At 41.7% G+C, this 21,255-nt stretch overlaps 1 protein-coding gene across 1 annotated transcript in view; it reads right to left on the reverse strand.

Annotated features, from left to right (window-relative positions):
- Sorcs3 (sortilin related VPS10 domain containing receptor 3) overlaps positions 1–21,255 on the reverse strand; it is a 596,124-nt gene that overhangs the window by 266,077 nt on the left and 308,792 nt on the right. The window contains exon 4 of the mRNA XM_021151815.3: positions 6,817–6,975. Within this exon, the coding sequence (XP_021007474.1) occupies positions 6,817–6,975 (159 nt within the window). The remainder of the gene's footprint in view (positions 1–6,816; positions 6,976–21,255) is intronic.

Genomic DNA, 21,255 nt, shown 5'->3' on the forward strand with positions numbered 1-21,255 from the left:
GCTACAATTTAATATGTTCATATCCATTGTGTCCATCATAAGTGATTTTGACAAGTATTATTAAACCTAAAACTTCATGGCAGTGTTTCATTAAATCAAAGTATAAATATTTGCATGTTTCACAGTAGGATTATCAAGATATCTTCCAGGAAACAATGTTATTGCCTGCCAATAAATTCTATTTCAGGATCTGAGTCTCACCAGCACTGGTATAGAAAGCAATGAATCTTGAAAACTGAAGTTTGTTCATTTCAGGTGGGCATTTTTGAAAGATTCTTTAAGAAATCTGTGGATCTGCTGGGCCAGCACATTAGCAGTAAATGCTGCACTTGGTGTAGTGTAATTCTCTGTGTTTGTTGATATTAGATGTTTCTCACTTAAAGGAATCCTTCTCTATCACTTCCCTCACTTGCCACCTTTTAACCTTTCCTTTGAGGAATGAGACTTTTGTCTGTTTCACCATGAAGTCATCTGCATGGTATTATAGCAGCCCCCCACAGAGGGCATATGATAATGAAGAAAAGAAGTACTTAGAATTTTGAGACTTCAGTTGCTTAAACAGGGATCTGGATCCGTCGCTGTACTGTTTATTCAATAGTCTCAATATATATACACTTTTCTGGATGTAATTTATTGTTTACTTTGAAACCTTTCAGGCACAGTGTTCATTTTAAAAGCCAGGTAATATCATCCCAGCGTGACTGGTTAAAATGCAGGTAGAAAGTAGAGGGAGAATAAAAAGAGGTAGCCTGGACAGGAGGACAAAAGGTTAAAGACAGAGGGACTAGCAGAATCCCTGAGTCCAACCAGAAACTAGAAATCTAGGGTAAGGTTGTAGGTAACAGTTAAATTAGGGAAGCAGCATGAGTGCACATATTAACATATACATATAGGACCCGTTTATGAAGAAGCAGGCAGAAAAAATAGAGAGAAGGCTAAAAAGCTATCATACTAAAAAGTATGATATACTTCATGGTGCCCTTGCAGCTGCAACCATCTCTCATAGTCATAAATCAGTTATGATTACATTTCCACCATGTAGGGGAAGAAGCATTATTGACTATCTGAGTACCGTGTAGCAATCTCCCTGAACTGAAACGTTATCTTCTGAAGGGAAGCTTCGGAAAACTCAAGAAATAAACAACTCCAAAGTCTCAGGAAGCCCCTGAAACTGACTAGGTGCATAGAATCCCAAAATTACAGATGCAGTAAAGGTGGGCTTTTCAGTGATGCAGCTGCCTCTGGGTTGCCCATGCTTCTGCAACAAAGTCTTCATCTGTATTTCTGCTAGTAACCACAGTGGACTCTGGGTCATCAAGGTGGACAGTGGCAGTACTGTGACTTTGGTCCATCGTTGGTTCCTTATCTGGAGTAAATAGATGTTTGTTCCCATTTCCCCAGTAATAGTGCGAGTCACTGCTGGCTTATTTGTTGTTTTTTCATTATTTTACCGAACCCTCTTTTTTTCCTTAAGAAAACATATCACGTGCCCTAAGTGGTGTGCTAGCTAGGTTTAATTACCAACCTGACAAAGCCTAGACACCCCTGGGGAGAGGGGAACCTCATTTTTCTCTCTCCATAAGGTCAGTCTATGGAATATCAGTGAGGTGTGGTTTTAACTGCTAATTGGTATAAGAGGGCCAAGCTCACTGTGTGCAGTGTCATCCAAGAATGCATTCTGGGCTGTATAAGAAGGCATCTGAGCAGAGGGGAGCAGCCAGAAAGCAGGCTCTGGTGTTTATGTTTAGAATTCTTGTCTTGGGTTCACCATCCCAGGGCTTCCCCCTGATTCATCTTAACTGGTAAGATGAAATTAGCTCCCCCACCCCCCCACCCTCAAGTTCTTTTGGGCACAGTGTTTCTCACAGCGACAGAAAAGCAAGCAGAACAAAAATTACGACAGTTATGCAACAGAAAAACACATTCATATAGGCAGAAGAGGCAGCTGACTAGCTTGATATAAAATGACTGGGAAAGACCCAGGCCACTGGATCTGTCACTGTGCCAAGGGTGTTCGGAGGTAATTACGTTCTCGTGAGCATTAACAACTGGAAGTTGTTATGAATGAGGGTCCTTATTGCACCACCGGGAGAGAATGTACCTTAATAGATTACATTAGACCAGTTTTGCCATCCAGAGTCCAGCTCAGCCAGGTTGATGAAAACCTTTGAATCCCATGAGCTCCTTGGATGATGTCCCTCTCGCACTAGGTGACTGCTCCATGACCCATGTTCTTAAGATGATACAGCTCGTGCATTCCCACTGCACTGGTGAGAACACTGTGCAAACAGCAGCCCTCGTCACAGGTGAGTCCCGTGATGCCATTTCCTTTCTCTTACACGATCCACAAATACGTTTATGAGAATCCTAGGAGAAGACCTAATGAAAATGCTGAGTTTTTCTTTAAATAAGAAGTTTCTTTCGCTTTATTTCTATTCCATTGATGACAAGCTTCAAAACCACGGCCACTCGCAGTTAATCCTCAACTGCTTTATCCCCACCAGATGCAGAGACACAGAGCCTGCTTCTGCCAATGGCTACTGAGGAAGTTATCATCACCTACTAATCCAGAAGGATCTGAATACAATTACATTTTAATCTGAGGGTTTAGAACGAGAATATGAACGAAAGGCACAGCTTCATGTGCATCAAGCATTCGCGAAACACAACTTGAAATCTCACTTTGAATTTGGAGGCCCTGCATCACACAGCTATCATCTGTTCACCAGCACCTGCTCCTGGCCTGGCATAGCAACCACAGGTATGGTCCAATCAGCAAAGCCTGCACAGGGTATACAACTGCTCTGCATCAGAACGTGCATTCTGTAGCATTGTCGTGCCTAAAGCTGCATTAGCCTCTCAACCAGCTCATGAATCCATCAGCTACTACTTGGATGATAAGAAATGACCACCCTCCCCCCAAAAAACCCCTGTCATTCACAACAAAGAAATAATAATAGACCAGAAAATGGTAGATATGCTAATTGCCTTGATTTAATCCATAGACTAGGTGTACACATATTAAGGACCACACTGTACACTGCACTGTAATTATTAATGGATTATTGATCACTTAAAATTAAAGTTAGGGTGTTCGGATACAATTTAGCTGGTAGATGCTTCTCTTACGTACATGAAACCCCTGGATTAAACCCCCTCCCCAAGTAACAAAAATAAATAAATAAATAATACCGAGAAAGAATAATATTGTAGGGACTTGGGATAGGCTTCATTGGGTAAAATACTTGTTGTGCAAGCATGATGACCTGAGTTCAGATACCCAGCTGGACTATCATAGCACAAAAGCTGGGTGTGGTCACAGGTCGTTTGTAAACTTAGCTGTGGGCGGGTGGGGGTGTGGAAGCAGGAAGATCCTTAGAGCTCACTGACAAGCCAGTCTAGTAGAAATCATTTACTGCAGGTTCAGTTAACACACACACTCATAAACACAGAGAGAGAGAGAGAGAGAGAGAGAGAGAGAGAGAGAGAGAGAGAGCACTTACCTGCATGCCTGTTCCCAAATACTGTCACTGCTAATTTTCACGCTGATATTGTCAGCAGTTCTAGATAAGTCTAGCCCCAAAGTACCTGAAAACAATGTGGGAATCTGAAGGGATCAGCAATCTCTTTGGATTCTTTATTTCTGAACTCCAAAGCAAGCTGTGTTTGTTATGGTCATAGAGGCTTTGCAGTCCTGATCCTTGCACAAGAAAAAATATATCTGTTTTTCTGGGTGAGTCTCCATAACCAGGGTCTTATGCATTTGCGAATACAAAACATGTGCCCAGTTTTAAGGAACCACACTGGGCCCCTTGTCAACCTGAGATTTGTTAAGGCATGCAGCCTTCCATGCACTGAGCACAGCAACTACGTCTACAAGACCCTTGTCTTCAAAAACGTATCTCAAAGTCATTCAAAACTTTTATTTTAGTAATAATCCTGGGCCCTCCAGTTAATCCAAAACCAACACAATGAAAATTATTTTAGTTATCAGTGAGGAAACAGACTGATAGATGCCTGAAGCCTGTCTCTTCCATGACAACACAACAGTCCACACACAAAAAATGAAGTTCGCTTGCAAGATGAGAGGAGGAAAGGAAAGAGCTTTGCCTTCATCCTTTCCATTTGGACAACTACAAATTATTACTTCCTTTGATTCTTTCAACCTCAAAGCTTGTTATAAAATGCCTCCGAGGTCTCCTTTGGCCAAAAATGAATCCTGAGTGTTCTCTGAGGATGGAGGCCTTTTATTTCAAAATGCAAGATGGTAGGAGAGTCTACAGGGAGGCCACAGCAGGAACTGGCGAAAGAATCAGTAAGAATTGGAAAGCCCAGCGTGGCAAGACGTGAAGGAATTGGTCAAAGGCCCAGGTCGGACTCATCAGGAAGCAGAAAGGGTCTTAAAGGAAGAAGCAAAGCCCTCATAATTTTTCCGTCAGTGCCTTTCTCCAAATTAGATCTACTAGCAAGTCTTCTGGAGCTTTGGGGTATCCATTTGAAAAGTAAAGCAATTGAATATCATCCCTTTAAAATATCATTCAATTAGATCTTTTGTAATCCATACAACGTAAGGAGATAGCCTCACTGATTCTAAAGAAATTGCTAGTGCATTTCATCAAAGGCACAATAATGGAAACATCGATTCGCTCTTCACCGCAAACATCTCCCTTTGATGCAGCAGTTACCTTAATGCTCGCACTTTTCATTTTCTCTAGAAGAAAACAGCTGCCTCCGTGCATGCACATCAGAAAGAGCTCTAGCCTGAAATAACACATTTGTATATCAATCTCAGCTACACTGGCATCTTCATTTGCGACTACATAGCATCACTCTTCCTGACTCTGTGCCACTGAATTACCATCCGAAATAAAGGGGGGGGGGGACACCTCCCCTGCATCCTGGATAGCCAGGAAGAGGTGTTTTATGCCACCCCTGCAAGCATTGCCAGGGGCTTCATCTCTCTCCCAGTGCCATTTATTCCAAGGAAGAATGGCCACATACTTGTTAGAGACTGTAGGTCTGAAGAATAGTTAGCTGCTTTCAGCAGAACATGTCAACAAGAAGAAGTACCTAAGGAATTAATAGATCTAGAAATGTGCAGTGTGATTAGGAAAATCCATCAACACCCACTGCCACGTTCCAAATATTTATTCTAAGTGGAAAAAAAAATCATCAAGCCTGAGAGGATTTTGAAGGCATTATATCCACAAGCATACCCCAGGAGGAATGTCCCTGAAATTCTTGGTGCTGTGGAAATGGAGGAGAGGTATACCCAGAGATACGCCACAGTGGCCTTATCAACCTCGTGGAGGGAGGGGTCTGCTGTCTCTAACCTCGGGGCTTCCTCTGAATAAAACCACCACACAACCATGTAACAACATCCAAGTAATTGGCTTTTTTTTTCAATATAGGTTCAAATTTTTTTTGGCTACACTAAGCATCTAAACTCACAGACTGTCTGACATTTGGCTAAGTCTTTCATACAATATCCACTTGATGCCATGAAAGAAATGTATTTGCAATGGCTTTTGCTCTGCAAATGTCATGTGGGTGTCCTTAGGGGATTGCATTAAGCACCTGGTGCCCACCATGAGGTTCTGCTAACGAGAGATATAAAGGTTATGTTGAAATTATTGTTTAAAGGTGCTGACATCACACACATACTCACAGTCACATAGGTACTCAAGAGCAACTGTTTACGGTTGTGAGTGAGTAGACAGAAGAAACCATTTCAGCTAAGCTCTTCTGTGCATATCTCTGTGCAAGATAGCTCTTGAGATTATCTTTTCCCTTTGATTGACCAATCCCATAACTTTATTGTATACTAGCTTGGTATACGAACTAAGGTCCTGGGGGCGGGTGATGACAGGAGATATAAGGAGGTATAATCAAGTCTCTGTTCTGAAATATAAGTTGAACAAACATGGTAGATTCCATTTTGCAGCATTTAAACAGTTCTTCAACTATCCATTCACCTAGCAGAAATTCATCAATAAGGCAAAATGGTAGATCCAACATGGTGGATTAGGAAAAAGACACTACTCATGATGGAGCCCAGCTTCTTATGTTGAAGCTCAATGAGAGAATCCTAGAAGAGAGCTGGCAAAAGTGGGTAAAGATAGGGAGTTCTCTTTAAGGTCTGTCAAAGGTTCTGCAGTACATAGGAGACACTGTCAAGTACACAGCAGAACACATGGATGTTAAATCTCAAAGAGAAAGTCTTCGGGGGCTGCTACACCTTTAACTTACCTTTAGGAAAGAGCAGAAGAGACTTGTTTAAAGCTTCCCTTGACTCCTAGAGAACAAGGGTATACTAAAACTTCACCAAATCAAGACAGCAGAGTAGGATGAAATGCACCTTAGATAGAGGACCTGACACTATCCACTCAAACATCAGCTCTCCCAGCTACAATATCGGAGAGTCTGGCTAGGAACTCTGGTCCTCTGCATTTCTGTTTATGGCTGTCAGTAGAAAACCATAACAATCACTTACCTCTTGCTTGCCTCACAGGGGGTTATAAAAGAAAGTGAAATGGTTATATTTTAGAGGAAATCATTATAAGACTATGAAATGAAAAATAAACATTGCCAATACAATACACACACACGCCAACACACACGAACACCTGCTCTGTATATTTTGATAATTAAGAGTAACAGAGTGAAGTTCATGGCCAAAGATCAAACCATCATGGTTGGAATAATGAAATGTTACCAGTACTCTCAAAATCTGAGCTAAGCAAACACGCGGTGTTTGTTTGTTTGTTTGTTTGTTTTCCCCCAAAGCGACAACTTGTAAACACAGTGTTTGTTCACCTTTTGGTCCAAGCTGTAGGCTAGCACCCAGTCCTCCTGCTTGGGATGGAAGAGCAGGCTCTGGATGTAGAACGTAAGCCGGTACTTTTGGTAGGTCGCCCCTTCATCTGAGCTGATCAGGACACTGCTCTCCATCTCGGGGTCACTAAGGAGCATGATCTAATGAAAATGTAGGAGAAAGTAAAAACAGAGTTAGTAGGCTGAAGTGAACATAAATAAGAAATGTGGCTTTATTTTTCCCATGATTTGCTGAGCTGAAATAGGGTGTGAGTCTAGGTCTAGGTACAAAAGGACGTTTCATTTCTTCTTCTTATCTTTGAAGTGTTGAGTGTATATAAGGTGGTCCTCCATCCTTTGCCACCAGTTAGAACACATTTGTTTTAGATATGGGGAAAACCCTCCCTTCCTTCCCATGACTTCATGATATCTTCTGCTCACTCTGAACTATGATTCAGGTGATTCAAGAGTGTTAATGATTCCTTGGTTAGGGAAATTTCCCAAAACACAAATCTACAGAGGCCCTTTAGAAAATAATGCTGCCCTTGGTTTGATACCAGATTCAAGTAGGCAGATGCAGGATGGTGCTTTGGTGTCAGAAAGGGCAGGTTTGCCTCTCAACAGTTTCATACAAGCTATGGCATCATGGGAAAGCACTTCAACTGGGGAAGCCTCAGTTTCTTCAATATTAAGTCCAATGCCATCCAAAGTGCATTAAAACACAAGGCTCGAAGTTATGTTCTGGATAAGGCGTTACTAAAACGACTGTCTAAAACTCTGTCCAAGGTCGTCTTGCTCCTTCGCATAGTGCTTTAGTGTCATTCACTCTACTACGAAATGATTGTCTTTCTATTTCTGAAACCCGTCAGACAGACACCAACAGAATTCAGGATTGATCATTTCTAAAGCAATCTCTTTCTCGGGGCTTCTAGAACACCAATCTCATCTGATTTTTCCTTCTTATCTCTTTTGATACTGAACTTGGCTTTTTTGTTGTTGTTGTTTTGTTCTGTTTTGTTTTGTTTTTTGTTTGTTTGTTTGTTTGATTGATTGGTTGGTTGGTTGGCTGGTTGGTTTTTTTGTTTGTTTGTTTTATATTTGTTTTGTTTGCTTTGTATTGTTTCCTTTGAACACGACCACGACTGTGGTCATTCATTGACCTTTCACTTTAACCCTCTCTCTTCCTCAGGAACTGCTTTAATTCTGTTTCTCTTCTATTTTCCCTGCCACCTCCCACTTTCCTGAGAATACTCCTTTTTTCTGCCTTCCCAGCTTTAAAGTTAAACATGCTTTTTCTCAAATAGTTGCTTTGGCCTCACTGAAATAAGGCATCATTAGTTATCAGCAAGTTTTCAAGAAATGGATGCAGCTCAGTAACTTTTTTATTCCTGTGTGAAAAGGGCTAAGTTCCTGTATGGGCTAGTAGACACACAATTGTCTTTTCCTCCTGGGAACTTGAAAGGGAGAGGGGACCCTGGTAGAAGCACTGGGTTGTCTTAAGAAGATGTTAGGGTTTCCCGAAATGTAATTGAGGAAAATACGTAATAAAAAAAAAGAAAGAAAGAAAGAAAGAAAGAAAGAAAGAAAGAAAGAAAGAAAGAAAGAAAGACCTAGAGAAAATAACCAAGGAGCTGAAGGGGTTTGCAGCCCCATAGGTGGAACAACAATATGAACTAACTAGTCCCCCCAGAGCTCCCTGAGACTAAACCACCAATCAAAGAAACCACATGGTGGGACTCATGGCTCTAGCTCCAAATATAGAAGAAGATGGCCTAGTTGGTCATCAGTGGGAGGAGAGGCCCTTGGTCCTGTGAAGATTCTATGTCCCAGCATAAGGGAATGCTGGGACAGGGCCAGGAAGTAGGAGTGGGTGGGTTGTGGAGCAGGGGGAGGGGATGGAGAATTTGAAATGTAAATAAAGAAAAAAAATCTAATAAAAAATGAACTAAAAAAAAATTATAAACTTGATGGTGGAAAATGCCTGTATGGTAGGCTCCTCACTATCGCACGACTGTGGAAAATGATTTGCTACAAGTTTGATCTAAGCCAGGGGCTCTCAACCTTCCTACTGCTGCAACCCTTTAGTGCCGTTCCTGGTGTTGTGGTGATCCCCAACTATAAATTATTTTGTCGTACTTCATAACTGTTATTTTGCTACCGTTATGAATCGTAATGTAAATATCTGATATGTTACCCCTGTGAAAGGGTTGTTTGACCACCAAATGGGTCAGGACTCAGAAGTTAAGAGCAATTGATCTAACCAATAAATAAAATAGTAGCTGCCAAAAAACAAAAAACAACAACAGCAACAAAAAAGAAGATGCTAGGGGAGTGTTTGCAGTGCTTATAGAGTTTGAGATCATAGTTAACTGGGTAAGAGGGACAACTTCAGTCTCATCATATCACACTATACATTTAACCAATGGGTGAACCATGGAGTATGCAAGGAAATAAATTTCCCTCTTCCGGTGAAATTAAACTGCTTCCTTTATGCAGGAAGGAGAAGCCTCATGACTGTGATTTTAATTAGAAGATAAGGCCACCATCCTAAATAGACTTTATTTTATACCTCATGAGTCATAAAATTCTGCATAAGGTTTGCCATCAAATATTTTACGCAATGAATTCTCTTCCTCTAACTCTGTCTCTTTCTGTGTGTGCTTATGCTTGCATACATAAGCATGTGATGTATATACATACATACATACACACACACACACACACACAAACACAAACACATACCACGTGGAATTAAACACACCTAGACTAGCACATGCACAGATCCTGCATACACATATGTGCACCCATACAGAAATGAATTTATCGCAGTGGTAGAGTGACTAGTTTTAGAAATTAATGTATAGACAATAAGGGATGTTGACAGTGTGTGGTAGTTTTATGGAGTTCCTGTTTGCAAGAGTACATTTTTATTGCAACCTTTCTCTGACATTCTCCTCAGGAAACCTTTTATACACTTGGATATCAGTAGCTATGTCTCTTTTTTGTTTTGCAAGTCTCAATCCTGCTTTCTGAGAAAAATGAGAGGAAAAAGAAATACAAACAGACATTTAAACCAGGGCTCATACCTCACCTGATATTTTATCCAAACCTCACATAAACCCCATGAAGGAAGTATGGCTTTTTTTGCATATTACAGATAAGGAACCTGAAGCTCAGAAGGAAAGCAATTTCCTCATTACTCCCCAAAACTATTGTAATCCGACCAGCTACACAGAATACTCAGAGTCGGGGCTTTCCCAAATCATGTCTAAGAAATTCACTGAAGAAATAAAAGTAGCTTCAAGAAATCCCTTAACTCCTAAAACTCACTTTCTCCCTCTGACCCGGAGAATAGGAACTCAATAAGAATCAAAGGAGCAAGTACAAGGTTGTATGTTGGCACCGGAAAATAATCCAAACATAATATTAGTATATGTAAGACAGAAAATACTGTGTCCCAAGTTAAACCTCAAGGTAAAATATGCCTTGTACATGATAATGCCACATATATACAGAAAATAATCTCATGCCATAAAAAAAAATCTTATTGTTAAGGAAAGATTTGCATCCAAAGTTCTATGGGGTCAAAGCAAGTAAATGGGGCAGCTGACGGGCTACAAGAAGTGGGAAGGATCCCCTCAAATTGGAAAGTATGCAAATTCCTCAAAGAATAAGCATCCCAACTAAGTAGACCTGTTGACTAAACATTTGTGGGCTAGCCAGGGGACTCTTTGTAAAGGTAAGAGAGTTTGTCTATGCAGAGACACAAAGAAGGTTAATCTCTGCCTTCCATCGTGTAGCTGTGAGTGTGCAGATGCACAAGCTGTGATGGCGGCTGTGGAGATGTTTATACATTCTGTGCTTGTATGATTTGGGCAATGGGAAAGGGGCAGGAATCTAAATGAGGGCTAGGGCATCAGGAGTTCAAGGTCATTCTCAAGTATGGAGTGATTGAGGCCAGCTTGGGCCACATGAGACCCTGTCTAAAAACAAAAACAAAAACAGATGGACAGTGGATGTTGAAGAATGCGGGGGAGGTATTTCAAATCTTGGCTAGCAAACTATTAATGGGATAGATTTTATGTGCAAAGATATTTAATACAAATCTTCAGTATTGCTACTCACTTGTCAACAAGAGGAAGCTACTCAATGTTTTCACTCTCGTCATCTCCAGGAAGAGAACATGGAATGTACCTTCTACTGAGTGTTAATTTTGGGATTCAATGAGATAAGCACAAAGGAGCTTAGCACAAGGCAAGGTACAGAGTCACTATATATATGACACCTTGATATTTAAATAAGTCATGGTAACTGTACAACTGACCCCAGAAGGGAGGAAGAGGAGACTGGATGTGACAGAAATGATCAGAGGGAGCAGCTCTATGAAGATACAAACAAAAAGGGCGAAGAGAGAGAGGAACCAGAGTGTTGCCATGCAGTGTATAAAACATTCTAGTGCCACAAGATGGAAACGCCTAGAGATTTGCAGAACCGTAGTGTGTATATATTAACAGCACTGCACTGTGCACTTGGACATTTAAGGTAAATCTTTCTCTTTCTCTCTGTGCACATACCTGCGTTAATCATAACTAAGAAATAAGAATCATGGAGAAAAACAGTACCTATTAGATTTGACATTAATTTATGTGCATTTTGCATGCATGGCAATAACTGAAAACACTATTAGCAAATACCAACACTACTTCTGCTATGAATGAAAACCAGCCAGTAGGTAATTGTGGATTTGCTCAATAAAATTGTTGCTTTGAAAAAACATTCTCATCTCACCCCTGTGGGGAGATCCAGACCATGGTGGCGCTAAACACACCAGTAGCTTGGGTACCAGTCTCAGGCATCCAGTCTCTGTGAATTGGACTATCCATTGTATTGAATTGTCTCGCCTTTAGATGAAGGACAGTCAAGCGCTGGTGTTCACCAACATGGTGATGTTATCATACCTTTCCCACCTTGTTTATAACACGTTTTGCGGGAAAACTCTGGGAAAGTTGAATAACAATGACCCCATTTAATATTGCACTCTAGACTGTAAAAGGTACAGTTGGAGTTCACAAGTCAAGTTCCTGGCTGAGCCTAACAATATCATCGATAGTTGTTACTTTCTTCAATTACATAGTCTATGTTTCTCTTTTATGCAACCTATCGGAAATACTGAAAGCTAAGCATTTCTCAGTCTCTTCTTCTGTCCTGACATCTCCCAAATCAAGGAAACAAACTCTTCAATGTTCTGAGAAGAGTTTCATAAGCATACCACTCTATGAATAGAAAAATAGGGACACTATAATTTACTATGTAATTGACTCCTAATGGTAGATCGTGAGTGCATTTAGTGATCAATAAGAAAAAGCAATAACATTAATAGACTTGCCAAGAGTGTGAGAGAGTTGGTAGCATAACTGACCCCAAACACACTGATGTAATTGATATGTTGCTGAGGATAAATTTCCACTGAATCAGAGCCTAAGCCGATACTACTCTTCTCTGTCCAACCTTCAGTGGTTGTTCTCAATACAGGAATAAGGAGAAGAGAAAGTGCGGATATTTCAATTGCCACAGCTAGGGTCAAAGAAGTTTCTGAGATCTACATAGTAGAGATGAAGTATGCTGCTAAACATGTAACAATGCACAGATCCACACTTACAATAAAGATTAAACAGCACAAATATCAATCACTGAATGTTCATAGCACCTTTGTTGAGGAACTGTGTTGGGAATTGTATATATGTGTGTTTAGATTCTATTATGACTACAATAAGCAAACTACAAATACATATTAAAGATAAAACCATTAACCTATACTTGTGCTTACACATATGTTTTTTACCTGGTACCACTCTGCCAATATGCATGTTGTTTTATTTGCCAAGATTACAACTGCCAACTTTCTAACTCAACATAGTATAAGTGCATTAAACCCAATTTCTAACTCTACTTGTCCTATAGAATTTAACATAAGCCTCACTTAACAAAGCATCAACCACTAAAGTAAGTCAAGGAAAACATGAAGAGATGGCTCAGTAACTGAGAGCATTTGCTACAGGATCCTGAGGACTTCAGTTCAGTCTTCAGAACCTGAAGAGAACCGGAAGAGAGCCAAATGCTGCCCATGACCTCTACCTGCACACCACAGCAGGTGGTGAGGAAGGCAGGCGGGCATTGTCACCTTACTCTGTCTGTCTGGAGTCCTGTAGCAGAATATCATAAGCTAGGTGATTTGTGCATGGCTGACCTGTACTCCTCAGAGTTACTGAGACTGGAAAACCCAAGACCAGATTCTCCGCAGTCCCCTTCAGGACAGTGCCAAGTCCTTTGGTGAGGGAGTCACCCTCATGACTTGATCACTTCCCCAGGGTCCTCACAGTCTAATACCATCTCACTGATGGGATTTCAAACAGGAATTATGGTAGCACCTCTTCAGTTTGCGGTAACCTTGTATGGGTGTCTTAATCTCATTATAACTAGGGACCCTAAATTATGTAGTGTAAATATCTTATGTATCTGAAGGACAGAGGTTTAACCAGGTTTGGCTGAAATCAAGGTACCCACGAGGCTTCCTACATCCTTTTGGAAGGGCCTAGGGAAAAGCTTGTTTTTGTGCTTTTCCTAGATTTAGAGGCTGCTGTATTTTTTTAGCTCCTAATCTGCATCTGTCTTCAAATGCAGTCACAGCCTTGCCAGTGTCTATCCTATTTTTCATGGACACTTTATCTTCCCCCGTCCTCTTTCCCACACCAGGAGACATTCATTTTATTTGATAATCTAGACTGTGGTCTGGTGAAGGCTATCTGATTAACGGTAAAATTACACCCAGAACTAGAATTTCCTCTTAGCTGAAAACCTAACACACATACATGGCTGGGAGATTAGAGCTCTTTAGGGAGTTTCAGCTTTGCCTACCACACCTCCTTCTGCAGTGGCTTACTCACTTGCTGCTAAGATCAAAGGGCAAGCTCAGACTCCACTTTACCTCCTGAGTTAAGTTCTTGCTGTGTTCTGTGTCAAGGGCAAGGTGAAGGAGAAAGCAGACAGAACTAAGCAAAGAGAAGTTCCTGAAAACAGAAGAGGGAAGGAGCAGCAGGAGGAGGAAGGAGGGTGTCCTGCCATGGTAACTCTCCATGCGTGGCTGAATCCTGATGGACCACTTGCACCCTACTTCTATGGAAACACCCCTTCAGCAGTCTGGGCTAGGGTGGACAAGAGCCTTTTTCATGTTGGGTTTTAGAATGATTTCGTTCTTTGGTTTTGCTTCCCCTCTTTCTCAATGTGAAACAGAAGGGTGGGGGGGAAGCAGAGGTAGCAATTTTGCCAGGCAGGTACTCCCCATAATGATCCATCATCCCATGCCAGGTGGTCCCCAGACTAGCAGGGAAGAGAAAACCACAATAACAGTAATAAACGGGAAAAGAGCCCTCCAGGTAAAGACATAACAAGGAGCTGCAGCTGCTTCTGCCCAGGGCGGTGGGAAGAGGCAGGAGAGGGGATTCAAAAAGGGGAAGAGAGACAAAAGTCCAAAGGCTGCAGATGTCTATCTTACCCCAGTGACTGCTCTCTGTCTGTGTGTGTGTGCATGTGTGCATGTGTCTGTATATATACGTGTTGTTCTCTCCCCCCCCCCTTACCCAAGGAAAGGAAACACAACCACACACACACACACTGTTGCTAACGTTTTGTTGTTGTTAGGGACACAGCAGCACATTTGTCAAAAGGTCCAACTGCCACACATGATTCCAGAGCTCCGGAAAGGATCCACCCCTACAGTGATTTAGATTAATCACTTCTCATTAAGAGCCAATAAACACCCTGCATTCCGAGTGCTCCTAGCTGCCACAGCCCACTGTCGCCATGTATAATTGCCAAAAGGGAAGGCAGAGGCACACCAGAGAGTTGTCAAATGTAATTTATAGGTTTTTAAGATCTAATCATTTTCTATAATATTAGATTAAATGACAGTCTATATTAAAGAGGAAATTACATTTCACCTTGCTTTATTCCCCCCCTCTCCCTTCCTAACGAGGGTTTTTGAAAGGGTCTAATCCCACAGCAGAGGGCCAGAAAATGTCCTTGACAATGTACTTGGGAAGAATTGCTCGCAGGATGTTCCTACACCCACCAGGCCATCAAAAGAAGCAGAAGAAATAAGTGGAAGGTTCTCATAGTCGATCCATGTGTTCTCAGGAGCCTCTCCTAACCTGCACTCCTCTGCCTTGGCCTGAGTTGGGTCATCTTACTCTGATCATGTTCACCACAGCTTCTGGGTATTTATCTGGGTGTTTGCAGTGTTAAGGATCAGCCTGGAGTAAACCCAAGCCATACAGAATCTCATCACTATGGAACCAGACTCAAACAGACCTTGCTTTTACAGCTGGACATTCAGCCCTGCAGTCAACCAAAGGGCTTGCATCCATTTACTGTGGCTCTGCCTATGATGGACACGACCAAGAATACAAAGATGAGGGGTAACAACATAAACCCCACTCCATTGCTCACTTAGTTCCTCCACTGCAGTGTGTTACATTTTTCTCCAAAACCACAATAGTTTCTACTGCCACTGTGACCACTACTGTGGCTTGGGAAAAAGGAGAAATAATAATATTTAGAAACTTCCTCTTACATGTTACATTCATAAATGAGAATGAAGCCTGACAGTTAGTTGTCGTAGCAGAAGGATGTCCATGATGCCCACAGCACATGAAGGGACCCGCGAGAGAGTAAGCTGCTACTGTGCTATATTTCTCATTCAGCATGCCAGGCTAGAGAGCACCAACCCCATAGTATGGCACTTACATAATTCCTTTCACAGTTCCAACAGAACTTTCTCTTGCCTTCTCCTAGGATCATTGGTGGAAAGTGTCACCCAATTCTGTGTCCCAAATATGCTGCGCTCCCATCTCCACAAATCCCTAGTGAGGTCATTCCTCTCCCTGGGGAGCTCCTCTTTCTACATTACATTGTGAAGTCCCATCAAAGCCACACCCAAACACGCCCACCACTAAGAAAACAACATTGCACTTCTGTGCTTTTTAGAGCTCTTAGCAGCCTGCTTCTACTACAGTGAAAATGGAAATTCCAGATGGCTGGGAATGGACCCGCTCCCCATTCCGTATAGTGTCTAAGTGAGTGTCTCTCAAGGGGCGTTCACAAGCACTATAGCTCTGTTCCTGGTTCATTCAATCCCAGTGTCTGCCCTCTCTGTAGAACCGCTGGATGAAAGGACAGACAGCCAGATGTGGAGGAAGCTTTTACTACTCCAGCTCACCAGAACACAACTCACCCTGAATCCAGTGGCCAAATCCATCATTTAGCCAACCCTATTCCCAATAAGAGGGAAGGCTGCAATCCGCTCAGTGCTCTCTATGCAAATACCACACAAGAATTCTGTTCCCAGGCTAGAGAGATAGGTCAGTTTGCAATGTAGGGCCTGTATTCAGTTCCCAGTACTCATGTTTTTAAAAAGGCCAGGCATGGTGGTACACACTTGTAGTTCCCACACTGGAAAAGCAGACCCTCAGGGCTCACTGGCTAAAAGCTTAACCACATCAGTGAGTTCAAGTCCTAGCAAGAGACTAACCCCAAAATTAAGATTGTTGGCTCCTGAAGAACAACTTTGAGGGTTGCCTTCTGACCCCTACATATATACACAGACAGATAGACAGACAAGACAGACAGACAGACATATATACTTGAACAAACACATGCCCTCTCACACATGTAAATCTGCTTTTGGCTAAGATCAAGTGTAAATCTGCACACTTATGCAGGGACAACACATACACACACACACATACACACACACACACATACACACATACACACACATACACACACATATACACACATACACACAGATACACACACACACATACACACACACATACACACACACATATACACACATACACACACATACATACACAGACACACAACTGAAAAAATGTAAAACAAGAGTCATAAAATTTTCACTCCTGCATATGTAACTAAAGGAGTAAAAAGCAGATAAACAAATGCATATTCACATTGATCCACAGAAGCACTGCTTACAAAATATGACCAAAACATAAGGAACTAGCCCAAGTGTTTGTTAATGGAGGAATGGCTAAACAAACTGTGGTACACCATGGAACATTATCTAGCCATAAAAAGAAATGGAGTATTGATACATGCTATAATATGGATGAACCTTAAAATTGTTATTTAGAGGAGAAACAAGCCAGGCACTGTAGAGCACATACTATTTGCCTCCATTTAATGTGAAGTCTACAGAATAGATAAATGCATGCAGCCAGAACCTAGCCACTGAGCACGTGACTCTGTGATGGTTGTAGGCTATGAGAATGAGGTGAAGAAAGAAATTTCAGAAGTTGACAGGGGTGGCACCTGAGCGTCAGTGTGGTGTACCAGGCCTTAGTGTTTGCTTTGAGAAAGCTTCAATGTTTGTCTTGTGTTTCAAAAAACAAATAAACCTAGGGAGATAACATGACGTTAGAGACACTTGTAAATACACAGTTCCTTGTAACGGGTCTGATAATAAATTCATCGGTTTAAGAAGAGAACCTACAATTTTGATATAGTTGATCTAAGCTGTGGGAGCCTCACAGTTCCTTGCCAGTGAGCCATGTGACATGGCTGCTTTCTTCTCACTGCTCCCAGAGCCCAGTGCAGGCTGTTGCAAACTGTATTCCTGTAAGCCTCCTTCTTTTTTCTTTTTTTCCTGAAAGATTAGCATCACCAAGAGGTTTAATTAACAAGCAGGGGCCCCTCTTGCCTCCAAGCTGATCTCTGATGCTCTCATTTTTAAAGAATGGTGCTGTAGCACTTGCTTTATACAGCTTTATGAAGCATGTGTTATAAAAGTATCTCACCCATACGGCTCTTTAATACCATGGCAGCGCGCTCCATTCAATCCCATAAAATCCCAGCAATATTTAAGTGTTAAAGGTGACTTTCACTGTGATATTTATTATTGGATAATGAAAAATGGCATAGATAGCCTTCAAAGCCCCCCAAGCAATGGCATAAGCTATGTCTTCTAAGCTTTTAATAACAGGACCGCCATATTTCCTGGAAATGGTACAGGTCTCCAAGGGTGACTCCTGAGCTTGCCCGTTGGAAGCGATGAGGGCTCTTTACTAGTTTTCTTACTGACTCCATCCCTCACTAGGCAAAGGAAGTTGATTGGTGAAAGGTATGGAGCTAGAATGGGATTACTTTGCTTCCCAGATCTGACCGAGAGTTCCAGGAGGTTCTTGGTTGTTGTGTTGTGTTGACCCTCATCCGATCTGCCAAGGGCACAGTTGCTTGGGGAGGCAGGACCTGGGGCTTATCCCATGCAGCCGCCAGGGAGGGGATGCTGGGCTGAAGGGAAGTGTTAGACATAGCTCAGGGGGTGGGAAAGTGCAGTCTGAGGGGTAGGAAAGCTGATTTGGGGATCTTAGGCCTTCAATGAAGCTGGGGCTGTGGGGTTCTCAGGCTCTCGGACATCCAGGTGCCTCTGGGAGTTGCAGAAGACCTGAGAACGGAGTCTTCAGGGAAAGGAGAGCCCTGGTTGGTCCCAGTAGAAATAGTCCTTCCTTGACTTGAAGCGGGAGGCTTGGTGGCAGTTGTGGCTGGGAGTGTAGAGAGGTCTTCTGTGGGAGACTCGGCTGTGGCTCTGTAGGCGAAGGCCTTCTCCATGGCTCTCCAAGGTGGATCTCAATGAAAAGAGACAGTCTATGGTTTCAAATGGTTTATTATTGTCATGGTGGAAAATGGATGTGTAAAACCATACACCACTTCTCAGTGTGGGCCTGAGATTAAATACCTTTTGCAGGGAGGAATGTCTGGGAAGGGAAGCTTATTGGCACACCCTCTGGACCTCTAGGTACCTCATTAGCATGGAGAACTCTGTTTTGAGTCTAAGTGACCACAGATCTCTTTTCCTACTATCTTGGTCTGAGATGTTAGGGAGGCCTCATCTACATATGGAAGGGCTTGGGGCTTGCCACAAATCTATGGGGTGCTGCAGCTACAACTGGGGCCTGGTGCCAGGAGCAGGCAAAGCTCCTACCATTCCTTCAGGGTCTCTGGGGCTTCAAGCCTTTAGCTCTACCCTACCAGGCTTCCTCTCATGGTCCACAACCCAGCACTTGGTCTGCCCTTGCTCTGCTAAAGAGCACAAAGGATCCAATGTAAAAAGCAGTCAGAGTGCACTGCACAAGCTCCCTGTGCCCCTGGATTGAGCTCCAGGCCCATTGGCTCCTGGTCCTGTTGCTCGGCTACAGCTGCTGTGCCCTGTCTGACATCCCTTCTCTCAGTCGTCACCCCCTCCAGACTGGGGCTGTCTCTGTAAACAGCGCTGATGTCTTTTAATCTTCTTATCCATAGTATCTAGTACAATGTCTGGGATAATGCAGATGCTAAGAGATATCTCAGAATCCAAAATAGCTAACTTACTATAGTATAGTCGTATAATACATAGTGATGGTATTCTAAGAAAACTCCTACAGAGCAGAAAGGAAAAGCCAAGATGGCGTGTATCAAGTATTTTACTGTATACTGTGTAACATCCCAGTGAAGCCTGGAACACTCCAAAGTGCTTGTTAAATACCATGTTCTCCTGATCTTTCCATATCCTAAAAGAGGGTGCAGACCTCAGACCTGCCTTGAGCAACCACTCGGCAACACTCCTGCCCAGTTGTGAGTGCCACTGCTTTGCATGCATGCATCAAGGAGCAAGAAAAGCCAGCTTTCTTTTTGCCTCCCAGCTCTGTGAAGAACAGGACACTGCCAGTGTCTCACGGCACCTTACCAGTGATAGCACTTAGGTCACTTCGGCTAGTTAAAAAGAGCTGGCAATTCAGCTTTGACATCTATCTCGATGGGTCAGTTTCTTCAGAGCATTAAGAGGTCAATAACTATAGCAGATGAAGATGTGACACTGGGGCAGAGCTAATCACAGAAGGACCAAGACTCCATGGTTAACCATCCTCCTCAGAATAGCTTTTAACTTCCTGCTACTCTGCCAGAGGTAGTGTGCCCAATTATTCCCTCTCTTAAGGTCACAATACAATAGCTTTGCCTATACCAAGACGATCTGTGTCTTACCCCGCCCCCCCCAAAAAAAACCTCCTCAACCCTATATTTTAGGCTTTCTGAACATGACCAAACTATTCATAACATGGCCCTGAAGTAATTAGCTTCAGCTGTGGAACAATGAGCTGCTTTCTTTCAGGCTTGCTCCACAGTCAGTTTGAAGAATAGACATGAACCCAATTGAGCCGTTCTCCTTTATTCATAGGCAACAGTTATCATCCATGCTAGCTTACATGTTAACACAAATTTACTTCCTTCTCTTGATGTCCTGCCTAGCTTAAGATAACATCGAAGGGAAACAAGGAAATATCTGAGGCTGCTGTTGGCTTGCACTCAGGCTATAGAAGCAGGCAGAAGAAGATTATATATATGTATATATGTATATATGTATATATGTATATATGTATATATGTATATATGTATATATGTATATATGTATATATGTATATATGTATATATGTATATATGTATATATGTATATATGTATATATGTATATATGTATATATGTATATATGTATATATGTATATATGTATATATGTATATATGTATATATGTATATATGTATATATGTATATATGTATATATGTATATATGTATATATGTATATATGTATATATGTATATATGTATATATGTATATATGTATATATGTATATATGTATATATGTATATATGTATATATATGTATATATGTATATATGTATATATGTATATATGTATATATGTATATATGTATATATGTGTGTATATATGTAATCATATATTATATATGTATATATATATTACATTATATATGTGTGTATAATAACAGCTAATGAAAACGAAAGGAGTGGATTGGCATGGTGGGTTATATGTGAGTGTTGTAGGGAGAATCTATATGCATAGAAGGGAGAATGACAGACTTATTATAATCTCAAAAACTAAAAGAAATGGATGTGTTTTTTTTAAGGGTGAGCACAATTCTTAATCTAGGCACAAGAAAAAAAAATTGAAGTAGCCATCAAAATTAGTTCCTGCAGAACAACTGAATGGAAAACCACAAGGATCACAAACATAAATCTAAGGAAATTAAAAAGTCCAACCTAAGCATAAGGAGAGAAGAGGCACACTTCAGAACAAAACTTTCAAATACACCCCCGCATCACTGAAGACCGTGAGAGAAGGCAGCTCTATTCAGTCCACACGTTAGTTACTATTACTGTTGCTGCAAAACAATACTTAGCCAAAGTCATTTGAGGAAGGGAACACTTGTTCTGGCAAGTCACTAAGGAGGCAGGGGAGACAGTCTGTCACAGTGAGGGAGACAGAGTGACAGGAACTTGAATCAGCTGATCACATCCAGAGGTAGGGAGAGT

This window comes from Mus caroli, unplaced genomic scaffold (genome assembly GCF_978045245.1).
Source record: "Mus caroli unplaced genomic scaffold, Mus_caroli_1 scaffold_20, whole genome shotgun sequence".
In the NCBI taxonomy this organism is placed as follows: Eukaryota; Metazoa; Chordata; class Mammalia; order Rodentia; family Muridae; genus Mus; species Mus caroli.